The 12656-nt window shown below is 37.5% G+C and overlaps 1 protein-coding gene across 6 annotated transcripts in view; it reads left to right on the forward strand.

Moving 5' to 3' along the window:
- ntm (neurotrimin) overlaps positions 1-12656 on the forward strand; it is a 357038-nt gene that overhangs the window by 276002 nt on the left and 68380 nt on the right. For all 6 annotated transcript variants that reach the window (XM_088619206.1, XM_088619209.1, XM_088619205.1 and 3 more), the window contains one exon: positions 8086-8318. In XM_088619206.1, the coding sequence (XP_088475332.1) occupies positions 8086-8318 (233 nt within the window). The remainder of the gene's footprint in view (positions 1-8085; positions 8319-12656) is intronic.

Raw genomic sequence — 12656 nt, forward strand, 5'->3', positions numbered from 1 at the left:
TCTTTGTTGCTCTACGGGGGTTTGTTATAAAAACACATTCTTCTTTTTTAAAACAACAGACCGTGACAAAAAATGTCACCCAGCTGTGCTTTCTTTCTTGAAAAAAAGATTGCAAACAAGTGGGATTTAAAGGTATCCTGGTCTCCACTGAGCCTTATAAAATGCAGTTTTGACTAGAGTTATACCCCCAGACAAACAAATTGGAGCTTGGAGAGTGTTAGAAAGTTGGAACTCTTTTATCGAGAAGGAGCAGCCAAAAGAGCTGTGCAGCATTGCAGAAGGCTTTTTTGCTAGAAATTTATGGGATGGAAAAACGCCTTTCCATATAACCTTGGTAAGAATTGTATTGCAAGGTTCCTTTTCATAAAACAAAGGATGAAGTGGGTTTTCAGAGCAGTCCTGTTTTGACTTTCACATCTTTTATTTGCTGTGTAGCTTTTGTTTGTTTCGTCAGAAGAATTTATCTCATCTTACTCAGAGAATTCAAGCATTACTGAAGAAGAGCACCTACACAAATTAATGTACCATCCAACTGTCAAAGGAAAGGAGACTTCACATTTTACCGCAGCGCATTGAAAAACTTCTGGCAGGGAGTGGGGAACATCTGTGTTAAATTGCAGCAGGATTATTATTGAACCTTTTGTTTTTCACAGATCTATTGAAAAATTGTAATTCAGGCAACCTTCAGTCCCTTTTTTATTGTTCACACGTAATTGTGTTGCACAGCTAGCCTCCTCTTTTTCACCTGAAGCCTCCTTTCTTCTTGTGGGAGGAATGCAGTTCAGAACACAAGCAGCAGGTGGCAGTCAGACTGTGATATCGCAGCCGGCGTTCCAGTTCAAGCTTCCTGCTGGGAGTTTGGTGTTATATCTGGATTCTTCCAGGAAGAACAAGTCCTGACAAGAAAAATAAGTGTAAACTTTGATCTCATGCTCCTATTATTGTCCCTGAAGAAAGCTCATTCTGGAATGGGCTTGTGTAAGCCTGGCTTCTGCCTCAGTTCACCAGCCCCTAAAGAGAAGGCACTTGACTTGCCAGTGATGTGCTAGAGCCGGAGAAAGGAAAAGAGCCTTCAAGCTTTAGAGGAAATGTTAGTAAGCCAGCTGGGAGAATCAGGGCAGGTTTTACAAGATTGGGGGCTTGCGCAGTTTGAAAAGGAGTCAGGATGGAGGAGGTGGAGAAGATGTGATATCAATTCACAAATTTAAATGCTTTTCCACCCACCATGATGATATAATAACTAGGTCTTTGAAACAGGCGGTAGGTAATTTCTGTATTCAAGCCACAGCAGCTCACTGGGCCAGAGCTTATCCTGGTTTCCATGGTGTTAAGCAAACAGAGAGTAAATGACCCCCCCCACCACCACTACCCCCCCTCCCCTCTCCGTGTACAGTACATTGCACAGCATTACCTCAGTAAATGCTGGTCCCCATTCACACTGATAGACTGGAGCAATTAGGGTTCAGATCTTTGTTTAAGGTACATCAGCATATCTGCAGCAGGGCCTGGGACCCACAACCCAGAGGATTACTGACTACAGAACTTTGCCACTTTTTGAAACCGCACAACCCAGTACTGCTTCAAAGCATTGCTCAACCAGTAATACAGTATGTACTGTTTCTGCGCCATTGTAAAGCCTGCAGACAACATCCACGTTCACTGTGAATAAGGATGTAAATTGAGGAACACCACTTGTTATTGTGCAGATTGATCTAAAAGCTGAACTTCAGTTCCATGTCATGAATGTGCAGTGCTTTTGAGGCAATTCAATCAAAGATTTGGAATTGAGAAGGTAGCTTCAGCTCTGCACAATAAGTATTACAAGCCGGTTGATGTTTGTGTTCAGTGTGCTTGTTTAAAATGCAGATCATATGCAAGATCTAGCAGTGCTAATAGCAGTTAAAAGCAGTGCTTCCTGTAATGAAGCACATTTTCCAGAACTAAAAGTTATGATGAGCCGGAGCCAGCCCGTAAAACATTGGTCTCAAATCTACAATACATGGTACTTGCTCAGGGCTGAGCAGACCTGGAGGCTGAAATCACAAATCAGTCTTCCTTGAGAGACGAGCGACAGATTATCTTCCAGGGCTCATGTTAACAGCTCAAGAATATTATTGAATTTAAATGGGTAGACAATTTACTTCAGTAATTAGAATGAGGATTTAGTTTTGCACTTACAGTATGTGAGAGATCTCAGGCATCTGTTGTGAGCCAGTGTGAATGGCAAATCTGTTGCACAGTATTTTGTGCAAAGAGGACCAGGTTATACCACTGTGGTGCATTCTGTGTGAGTTGCAGAACCATGGTTTGCAACTTTTTATTAGATCTCTCATTGAATGTTTGTCTTTTTAAAATACTGTTGCTTTAATAAAAGACAATCAAGTCCTAGTTATGTACCAGCTTTTTCTATTTTACATGATATTTGTAAGATGCTTGTTCACATTGTGACTCTTAAAACCCATGTACAGTAACAAAAAAAGTAATAGCTTAGATCATTTACAAATTCAGTTATTTAGTTATTCTGTACCTGTCTTTACATCACCTGAAGCCACGTTATTGATTGACCCATCTCACTTGCTTCTGGGTCTGTCACTGCAGACGGACACTGGTGAGGGTTTGAAGTGTTTGGAAACAGAGGGCTGTGTTTTGGACATGTACCCAGGACTGTGTTAGGAGAGTGTGGCAACATAACTATTATGAGCAGAAGCATCTTTTCTTTGCATGTAATGTTAAAGCATTTTTTAGGTCTGAGAACTGCTCATGTTTTACAAAATCATCAGGAGTTTTTATTTCTCCAGTAGTCTCCAGTTGTGATATTCCTGTCCATAAAGACTAGTGTCCATGTTGCTGCAGCTCGAATTGTAACTGCTATTCAAAGGGAGACATCTAGGTGAACAGCTGATGGAATTTTAATTGTATTTAATTGACTGTGTTCCCTGCTCTCATACCTTCTGAGATCTAACACCTGAATCTGATATTGTTAACAACCGAACAGCGTCAATCATGATGGTTCTAAACAAGGCTAAAATTTCATCAATAAAGATATCATTGAAAAAATATATTCCAGTTTTGCAAACACTTAAAGAGTGAAGGAATAAATGTTTACGCCTTGAGTCTTATATTTTTCACTGGAAATGGACTTCTTAGGCTAAATAAAATAGTCTAAACTATTATTAAAATAAGTACAGGATCAATATTAATTAAAATGAATCAATTCTTTGAGATGGAGGCTACATGTACAGTATAACTGGGCACGTAGGTGTATTTGTTTGGCATACTGTACTTAAGTAATACACCCATGCTGTGTACTAATTGATTACTTGTAATTATTGATCAATATTGATCCTGAAAATGTACTTATTTAATCAATAGTATAGATTATTTTAACATAACACTACAAGGGGCTAATGATCTTACCTGGCCATCATGAGTTATTGAATTATGAAAATGCATTCTCTCATAATTTCAACCTGCAGCAGCATTGGATATAACTGGGCATTTTATAAGAAGCACACTTGGATGGAAGGTATTTTACTGACACCTCTTTTAATGGGCCTTATAGATGGCAGTATTTCAGGACGAATGTACTATTGAACTATTTCTCCTCCAAATTAAAATCAAAAAGCAAATTTTCAGGAGTTAACACTTGTGTGGTGTGTCAACCCTTAAAATATGCAGTGATGATTTTTTATTACATCATGTAATAGTTCTCAGTTTTACTTCTCTGATTCATACTGTCACAGTGGTGACTAAAAACTGACTATCTTCAGGAAAAGAAAGTCTTATGTAAAAAAGAAAGATTGGATTTGCAATTCCACTAACACTAAAATGTAATGGAGCACATAAATACATGATGTGAAATCTGAAAGAGTTACACAGGAAAAATAAACTTGAAACTTTGTGGATTTTGTGTTCATCAGGATGATCAGACTCAGGTTTGACTGACAACTTCATTCTGTGTAGTTAGTGCTGCAGGTGTCATTAATAAAACATGTGGGGGAGCAATTTAATGTGCTCTGCATAGTGAACTTGCATTTTTACATTTTTTTTTACAGGAAAAAACATGTTTTATGAATAGAAACTCATTATTGAGGATTATTGGAGATGGTGGTAGTTTTGTGTTAAGTATGAGCTTTGCAATTAATATTAAATAAAGGTTGGAGTGTAATGCCATTTGTGAACTTGCTGTTGAATCTTTTTAAGGCTGTTTTACCTCTTCTGAGATTTAATGGGAATAAAAGAAAGGTTACAAGTTTCCACTTTATTCTTCGTCATTCTATTAACCTAAACCTTTCACCTTAGCTTTTTACATAAACAGTGTAATCATCTCAGTTAATTACCTAATTACTGACAATTTTCCTTTAGTGACACATTGCATCAGATGTGTTCTTAAACCAGATGAGTTCATTATACAACAAGGACTGCTTAATCTGGTGATGGGGAACACTGCTGGCTCTTTTCAAAGAAAAAGATTGTTTTCCAAATAAAAAAAAATGATATAATATAGACTTTTTTGGTATAACCAGAGATTCTTTTCAATGTTTACTTGTGGAATTGTTTAATTGGAAGCACATAGTGTAAATCATATTTAGTTGTTATACTGCTAGTCACATTTGCTTTTAAGTATATTTTCAGTCTGTCTGGGGAGTGAATTTGTGTTTACTGTGATAACTTTAATTAATTTGCTATTTTTCTACAATATTTTAATCCTTCAAATCCTTCGTGGTTTCTCTTTACTTTTAACAAAATAGAGGTGCATTGTAGTCATCTTTTATATTTTCACTTCCATTAGTAATAAAAAGGAGATTGAATAGGTGGGTATTGAATTCATGCATTTTTGCAATTATAATTTGCTATCACCTAATCCATGGCAGCAAAGAGAGTTGGAAATGAAGTACTTTAATTTCTGTGTTAACGAACAATACTATATTTCAATTATAATTGAACTGTTCCAGATAAAAAAATATATATTGCGGAAAGTTGTGTGCAGTTCAAACTCTAAATATTGGAAAAAAGAGCCATGCATGCTGAAAATGTATGTTCAGTCACACACAATCCTGAGTCTGGATAATGGGTATGAAATGTTTCCCACTTTTCCAGTGTCAGAACCAGCCTTTCCAGCTTTTTCAGCAGTCCTAATTGCTGTCTAGAGTAAAGCTTATTACTAAGTATTTGATATAGTCCCTGCTTTTCCAAAGGCTGCTGACAGTGACTGGCAATGTGTTGTGAGTGCTGCAAATAAGAGGTTAAGAAAAAGAAAAAAAGATTAAAAAATGGAGAAGTAAATACACATGAATCATAACACAATACAGACTATACTTCCTTATAAACAGTGTCTTATATACAGTATGATATGTCCAGTAGCCATATTACCCTGCAACTCACAGCTGGCAGTCCACTGAAGCTAAGCAGGTGTGAGCCTGGTCAGTACCTGGATGTGAGACCTCCTGGGAAAAGCTAAGGCTGCTGCTGGAAGAGGTGTTGGTGAGGCTGTGTGGGTCCTAATGCCCCAGTATAGTGACGGGGACACTATACTGTAAAAAGGCGCCGTACTTCGGATGATACGTAAAACCGAGGTCCTGACTGTCTGTGGTCATTAAAAATCCCAGGGCATTTCTTGAGAAGAGTAGGGGTATTACCCTGGTGTCCTGGCCAAATTTCCCCCTGGCGTTTCTCGAAAAGAAAAAGGGTGTAACTCCGGCATCCTGGCCAAATGTTCTATTGGTCTTTCCAAATCATGGCCTACTAATAATCCCCATCTATAGATTAGCTTCATCATTCTGTTGTCCTCCCCACTGTTAGCTGATGTGCGCTGGCGCAATATGGTTGTCGTCGCATCATCCAGGTGGGGCTGCACACTGGTGGTGGTGGAGGGGATCCCCATTACCTGTGAAGCACTTTGAGTGGAGTGTCCAGAAAAGCACTATAGAAATATAAGGAATATTATTATTATTATTATTATTATTATTATTATTATTATTCAGAGCTACAGAAATGAAAATATATGGCTAAGAAGTTCTGTTTTTTGTGTGGTGTGTCCAGAAAAGAGCTATACTGTATAAGTGTAAGAAACTATTATTATATAGAATAAAGAATACACTGTAATTGCTTATATTTAATATTCTGCATTTATCTGATATATACTGTAATTATTTTTTAAAAGACGTGTGTTTTATATAGTTTATTTGTAGGAAAAAATAAATGCCTGGTGCCGTTTGGATAGGTTTATTTTTAGTTTTGTGTTGTTTTACCTCAAGTGATGCGACTCTTTTTATAGTTGTGTTTGGAGGTTTCAGTTTTCAGTTTCATCCCCTCCACCATTTTCTAACTTTAGAAAAATAAAAAAGTCACATAAAGATTGTGTTAGTTTGATGTACATTGGCAGTTACATAAGCAGTCAGTCATCAGCATGGACACTCTGCAAGGGAGTTGTAATCTGGGGGAAGTGATTGCTGCAGATGCTTGCTTTGAGTGGGTAGTCGTGTAACTAATTACACTGACGATCCAGAAGTGCTGTTTGTACAAGGCACACCAATATAAAGTGCTTAAAAAGGACACTGAACACATCTAATAATCAAGAGATTTACTTTGTGATCTAAATAGTACAGTACGTGTGAAAAACGTCTTAACATTCATTTTCCATTAGACATCTACAGTATCTGCCTCTTAGAGAGGTAGAACCTGCGGCTGTCATTTATACTGTACATAATTTGTTACTTGCTGGCTGAGGAACATTGGCAAAGGTTTGTTTATATAAAGTTCCACTTTATATTGACAAAACTGCTGTAGCATATTGTATTGTCTGAACTGTGTCTCAACATTGCAGGCTATTCCATGATGAATATTAACTGGCATAAATACAAGTCTGGCATCTGTGAGTTTACAGTGCCTTCAATTTCCAAACAAAGAATAATGTCAGTTTTCTTTCCTGAAATCACTGTCTTTTCTATACAGGCTACTTCCAGTTTTGACTTTGAGTATAATGTTAATGTTCATAACGTTTGGAAAATAAAAATGTCAGTTTTTTTTTTAATGTTTTGCTTTTTTTTTTACTACAGTCATTTTAGTATGTTTCGTCTATAAAAAAAAGAGCATACAGTGTCTTGCAAAAGTATTCAGACCCTTACTATGGTGTCACAATTTGTGACATTTCAAACTGATCCATGCACTTTTTAAAACTTAATGTTGTATTCAAACCCTAAATGTTTAATGTGAAAAAATTGAAGGGCAAAATATGTTACAGTAAATGTCAGTGGAACTAAAAAGAAAAAAAAAGGTTGTTTGCATACGTTGTCAGACCCAGAAGAACCTGTAAGATCTATTATAATTGCTAGTGTTTTTAGGTGTGGCTATGTACTGTACGGTATCGTTGTCCTGCCAAAAGGACACTGGAGTGTTCAGACTCTCTTCGACATGCAGTAGAAATCAACAGGACTCCTAGGAACCTTCTGAGGATGTGTGAACTAGAAAGCATCAGAGTGTTAAAATGATAGAATTTGCTTTTAATCTTTTTGTTTATAAATTTACGTTTTTTTTTAGTTATACTATTGTAAGATTCAGTGCTATCTTCCTTTTCCTATGGTTTATCATATTTTCCTTGATAAATGTTGATAAGTCTTGATGCAGGCACTGTATTTTCTAAATCAACTATTCATTCAGTTTCTTCTTATTTATGTTGCTTCAGGTATACTGTATTGTCAGGCAAAAAGTGTCCACACGTCTGGATAATGAGCGTGTGCTGTACTGGTGCTTTTTTGTCTTTTTCTGCACGGCCTGTTTATATTGAATTTCACAATGGCTTGCGGATTTTAAAAGCCCCCAGCCCAGCTGGATGAAGCTTCGGCACAGTCAGTTCTGCCAGATAATGGCATCCATAATGTACTTTAAATACAAACCTGCGTTGTGTGCCCACACCTGTACTTCCTATTGCTCTGTCATCAAAATATTACCCTTAAGGGGAAATGCTTAAAATACCCAGATGAGCCAACGTCTGCAGAATAAAAAAAGAACGTATTGAACCATCTATCTGGCAGCCATTAACCTACTTTTTGGTGTCTCTTTGTGTTTTTTTTTTTAACTTTTTAGGTGTGCACAGGACAATGGAGTGACACACACAGCCTGGCTGAACCGTTCAAGTATATTGTATGCTGGAGAAGACAAATGGTCGGTTGATCCGCGGGTGAGCCTGGTGACTCTAGATAAAAAAGAATACACCATCAAGATCGACAGGGTGGAGGTCACCGATGAAGGACAGTACACGTGTGCTGTGCAGACCCGAAGCAGGCCCAGAACAACATCTGTCCACGTTATAGTCCAAGGTACTGTAGAAGCTCTTTGCTTCCCCTTGCTATTTACTGCATTTTCCCTGGTGTCCCTTACATTGCTAGTGTTTATTGTAGTCTCCACTGTGGCTATCGTGTGAGCTTCTGTATGTTTGTGAAGGCAGCAAGTCAGGAATCTGGTGGCCAATACCTTATATGCAAAAAAATAATAAAAGTGTAAGAGAATACCCGATGTACTGAAAGGGGACCACCCCTGAAGCTGGCAAGATGAAACAATTGTTAAACTGGCAATAAATTAAGTCAGATACAGTACAGGCCTTGTCTGAGATTGCTCAGTTTTGGAGGTAAGGTTCTCAAAAACTTGCAGAAGAAAATTTGCATAGACAAACAAGCACCAAATTGTAAGAGTGTTTGGATGTAGCTTTATTTCCAAGTAGAGAGCATATTTCAGGTGGGAGAAGTGAGGCCTATAATGCAAAAGTCTCCACTGTCTACTCTTCTGTCGATGAGACAGTTTTCATATGAAGTGATGTGATTTATAAGCAGCGAAACATTAAGACATTGAACTGACTAAAGCCTTCCTAGGTGATTGAATGCCCATCAGATCAGCTTCACATTATATCCTGAAGCACAGAGCCAGGTTACCAACAACATTTCTCTCGAGCAAAAAGGATCAAAATGCTAGACTGGTATTTATCATGACCTGAAATTAATCCTAGAGACATATTACGGGAGTGTGTAGAGATTTCTACAACTGTGTGGAAATCCAGAACTGAAATCAAAGTTCCTGGCATTGCAGAAGGGTGAGAATATTCCCAGGACAGATGGTGACAAATAACCTAAAGCTCTGAAAAAGATTTGCACATTGTAATTAACGCCACCAGTGAGCATCAGATCTATTTTAGAGTTTATGAATGCATGTGTAAAAAATGGTGAGTTTTAAAATGATGCATTTTATGCTTTTAGTGTTACGGTACAGCACTTTTTTGTTATCCTGTGGCTTTAATGTGAGAATATTTCATCTTTGCGCAGTTCATGGAGGAGAGATTTTAATTGCACTGCCCTGCTGGCAAACTTCCAGAAAATTACTTCTAAACTATTATTCCTTCTGAACCTCATTTTCATCATTCCACAGGAGTTTAGGTGTGAAACAGGGTGCGTTGGATAGTTAACAACAGTAAAACTTTCTGGAAGTTGGTTGGAGTGTTTTCCAGTGTAATAATGACAATTATTATAGTCTTGCACTGGGTGACTGGTTTTACAGCAGCCAGATGTGCAAATACTTACAGTAGCCTTGTATTGTATGATTTTTAAAATCTTCATGTTATTTATCCGTATAAAAATAAGCAAACTCCTGATCCAAAGTATGTGGTACAAACAACTATGAGAAAAAAGCTCCCTTAATCCACTGTTCGTAGATTTACTGCCATATGTTTTAATGAAGCGCGTAATTGTATAATTAGAGCTGATATAACAGTATTGTACCTTGGAGAAGCACTTTTTTGTTAATCAGTGGAATTCTCTGCAAAGTGATTGATGGGAATGTCAAGTCTGAGCACTGGTGCATTGAGGAGTAGCTAGAAAAATGCAGATACACAGAGAGGGTGAAGGGGGAGTATGTGCAACTGGTATTGATTAAATTGCACTTACAACAGAAGAATCCGAGACAAATGCAGTATGTCTGATGGTTTGGTTACATAAATATTATTTGCATATTTTATGTGTTATTTACTGCTTTAAGCTTGTTGTCCAACTCCCCTCATTGAAAATTGTATTCTTGATGTTCCCTCTAAAGTGTTACAGGGGGTTGTTTGACTTGGCTTGTGTCTGCATGAAGTGATTACTCTCTGCTGTGCGTTATAATTCAGCCCAGATGGCACTTGAGCAAAAATTTTTGGTGTAGAGTGCAATTATGTAGGAGTGTTAAACTTTGGATCACTTGGGATCTTAAAAGTGACTGTCAGCAAAACGTTCCAGCTGCCCTCATGAAAGTCACATTGTGAAACACCAAAACACACTTCCGGTGGCTTGGTGCTTGATTGTTAGAAATGTTTAGATGAAAATACGAGTCTCAGTTAAAAGTAATAATTTTGCTTATGTATTGATAAAACAGCATGATGTGAATAAATTTCAACTTTTTGTAGTTCAAAACCAGCTGGTGATGATGTGAATTAAGCAATAAGTTACACTGTTTTGTCCATGGGGACTGGTGCCTACTTGTAACAGAACTGCAGCTCAAGTACAGTATCACATGAAAGAGGAGCAAGTGGCTCTGTACTTTCTTTCAAAGGCCTGCACTGTTGTTTTTCTTTTTAATAGGGGAGCGAAATGCCTCAATTTTTCAAAAAGAATATTCTTTATAAAGCTAGTCTTTTATAACTTCTATTTAATTTTTTTATTAAAAAAACACATCTCCAGCCATTAATGAACTCTGCTACAGCCCCACGTTCCAGTACAGGTGTGGATAATGCATGCCTTTCGCAGAAACGAGAGCCGTCCGTCTTGTCTGCTACTCATTCGTCGTGTGGGTCCCACAGTGCCCGAGACAAGTTACCATAAACTGGAGAAGTGACACAGATCTCCAATTTTGGAAAAAAACATTTTGGTCACTTTTGAAGTTGAGAGGCACCCGGGTCATAGTTGTGTAGCAGGCTAAGGAAAACCTGGATGATGACATAGTCCAGACTCAAACCAAAGGTAGCTGGACTGTAGACCTGCACTCTGAACAAGCAGTTTCTCTGGTTGATTCCCCCTTTGATTTTTCCAAAGCCCAGTATAAAATCTAAGTTTTATTTTTCTGAAAGCATTCACTTTTGTTAAATATTCAGCCTTGATTTTATGAAGACCTGCGATTATTTTATGAATTTTTCATCTTCTGTTGTGTCAGAGATCTAATTAAGTGAAATATCAAGAGGTAGCGCCAGAGTTGCAATTGAATGAAGGAATAAAAAGGGAAGCAGAACTGCTTCTCTTTCAAAATGAGAAGTTAAAACGCTGAACCATCAGTAGGGTGCCAAGACTATTAATCCACTAGTCTTTCATACATTTCACCTCACAAAACCTGAGAGAAATTAATTTCATGGCACAGGTCTATATCATTTGGACTTTCAAACAAATTCTTTGACTGCGTTAGTTTATTTATAAAAGAAGAATTAAGCAAACATTTTACATATTTCTACAAGAAAATATAGACAACATTGAGCCTGTTCCCCCAGACATAAAAATGGACCGAAAAAATCCTCTTGGGTTGATGAGACTCATACTGTAGTGCTAAAGCTAACATAATCTTAGAGTATTTAGTTAAAAAGTATGTCATTTAAATCAAGGGATGTTGCTTTAAAATTGTGTTGTGTACTACACAATGCACAATGCAATTGTCTGAAGGCCTCACTTAGAATATTAAACACAAGATTAATGTTAGAGAGAAGATATTGCTTCGCTGGATTCAATCCTGAAAAGACCTGTCAGATTCCAGGGGCTTAAGCAGAGAGGGGGCCTCCGACACAAGCATCCACAATCCTCACTGACAAAGTCATCCCAGCAAACATCTTCAGAATAAACAGTGAAACACAGACCAGAAGGCATACAGTAAGTAGAAACTACTGTATGTGGAAGTGAATTAAAAACGAAGAACTGGGACATTTCTTCATCCACAAGATTGTGGGAGAATTAAACAAGCTATGTTGACTCATTTCAAGAAATGGCTGAAAGAGATCCATGGAACAGTTAGGTACAGTACTAATCATTTGACACAGGGCTCGTCGGGTATCCAGTCATCTATTTTCAGTCTAGGCTGGGCTGTCACAGTTGGAAGAATATTGTTATCATGCACTTATTTTTTCAAGTTTTAAAAAAGAAAGCAGGAAATTAATTTACAGTAGCTCATTCTGAAGCTACATGTTAGGATCTTAAATTATTACAGACAGTAAAGCATTCCTGAAAAGCAGTACAATTCTTCTATTTGCTAAATTCGTGAAATATATATCCTCCTTTCTTCCCAAGTGATCCTGTGTTAACCAGCATCATTTTACATTTTATGCATAATTATACATATCTCTCAGAAGCATTATAACCAGAATAATGAGTAATTCCAAAGTCTATTCACACCACCATCATCCTCCTTCTTCTTAGCAAACGTTTTTTAACAGACTTTTGTTTTGGGTCATGTACTGTAGCAGCGCAAAACACTCTCAAAATATGTCCCGTAACTGGCAGAGCAAAATTAACTGGACAACACAGGTAAAACAATTAACTAAGAGCAGGTTCAGTATGCTTTCTTAAGCAACTGTATGTGATGAGTTTATGTGAATCAACCACAGTAGAAAACATGTCAGGAAAGTAATGGTATTGTTTTTCAAATGGAAGTTGAAATGC

This window comes from Lepisosteus platostomus, chromosome 25 (genome assembly GCF_059453375.1).
Source record: "Lepisosteus platostomus isolate fLepPlt1 chromosome 25, fLepPlt1.hap1, whole genome shotgun sequence".
Taxonomy (NCBI): domain Eukaryota; kingdom Metazoa; phylum Chordata; class Actinopteri; order Semionotiformes; family Lepisosteidae; genus Lepisosteus; species Lepisosteus platostomus.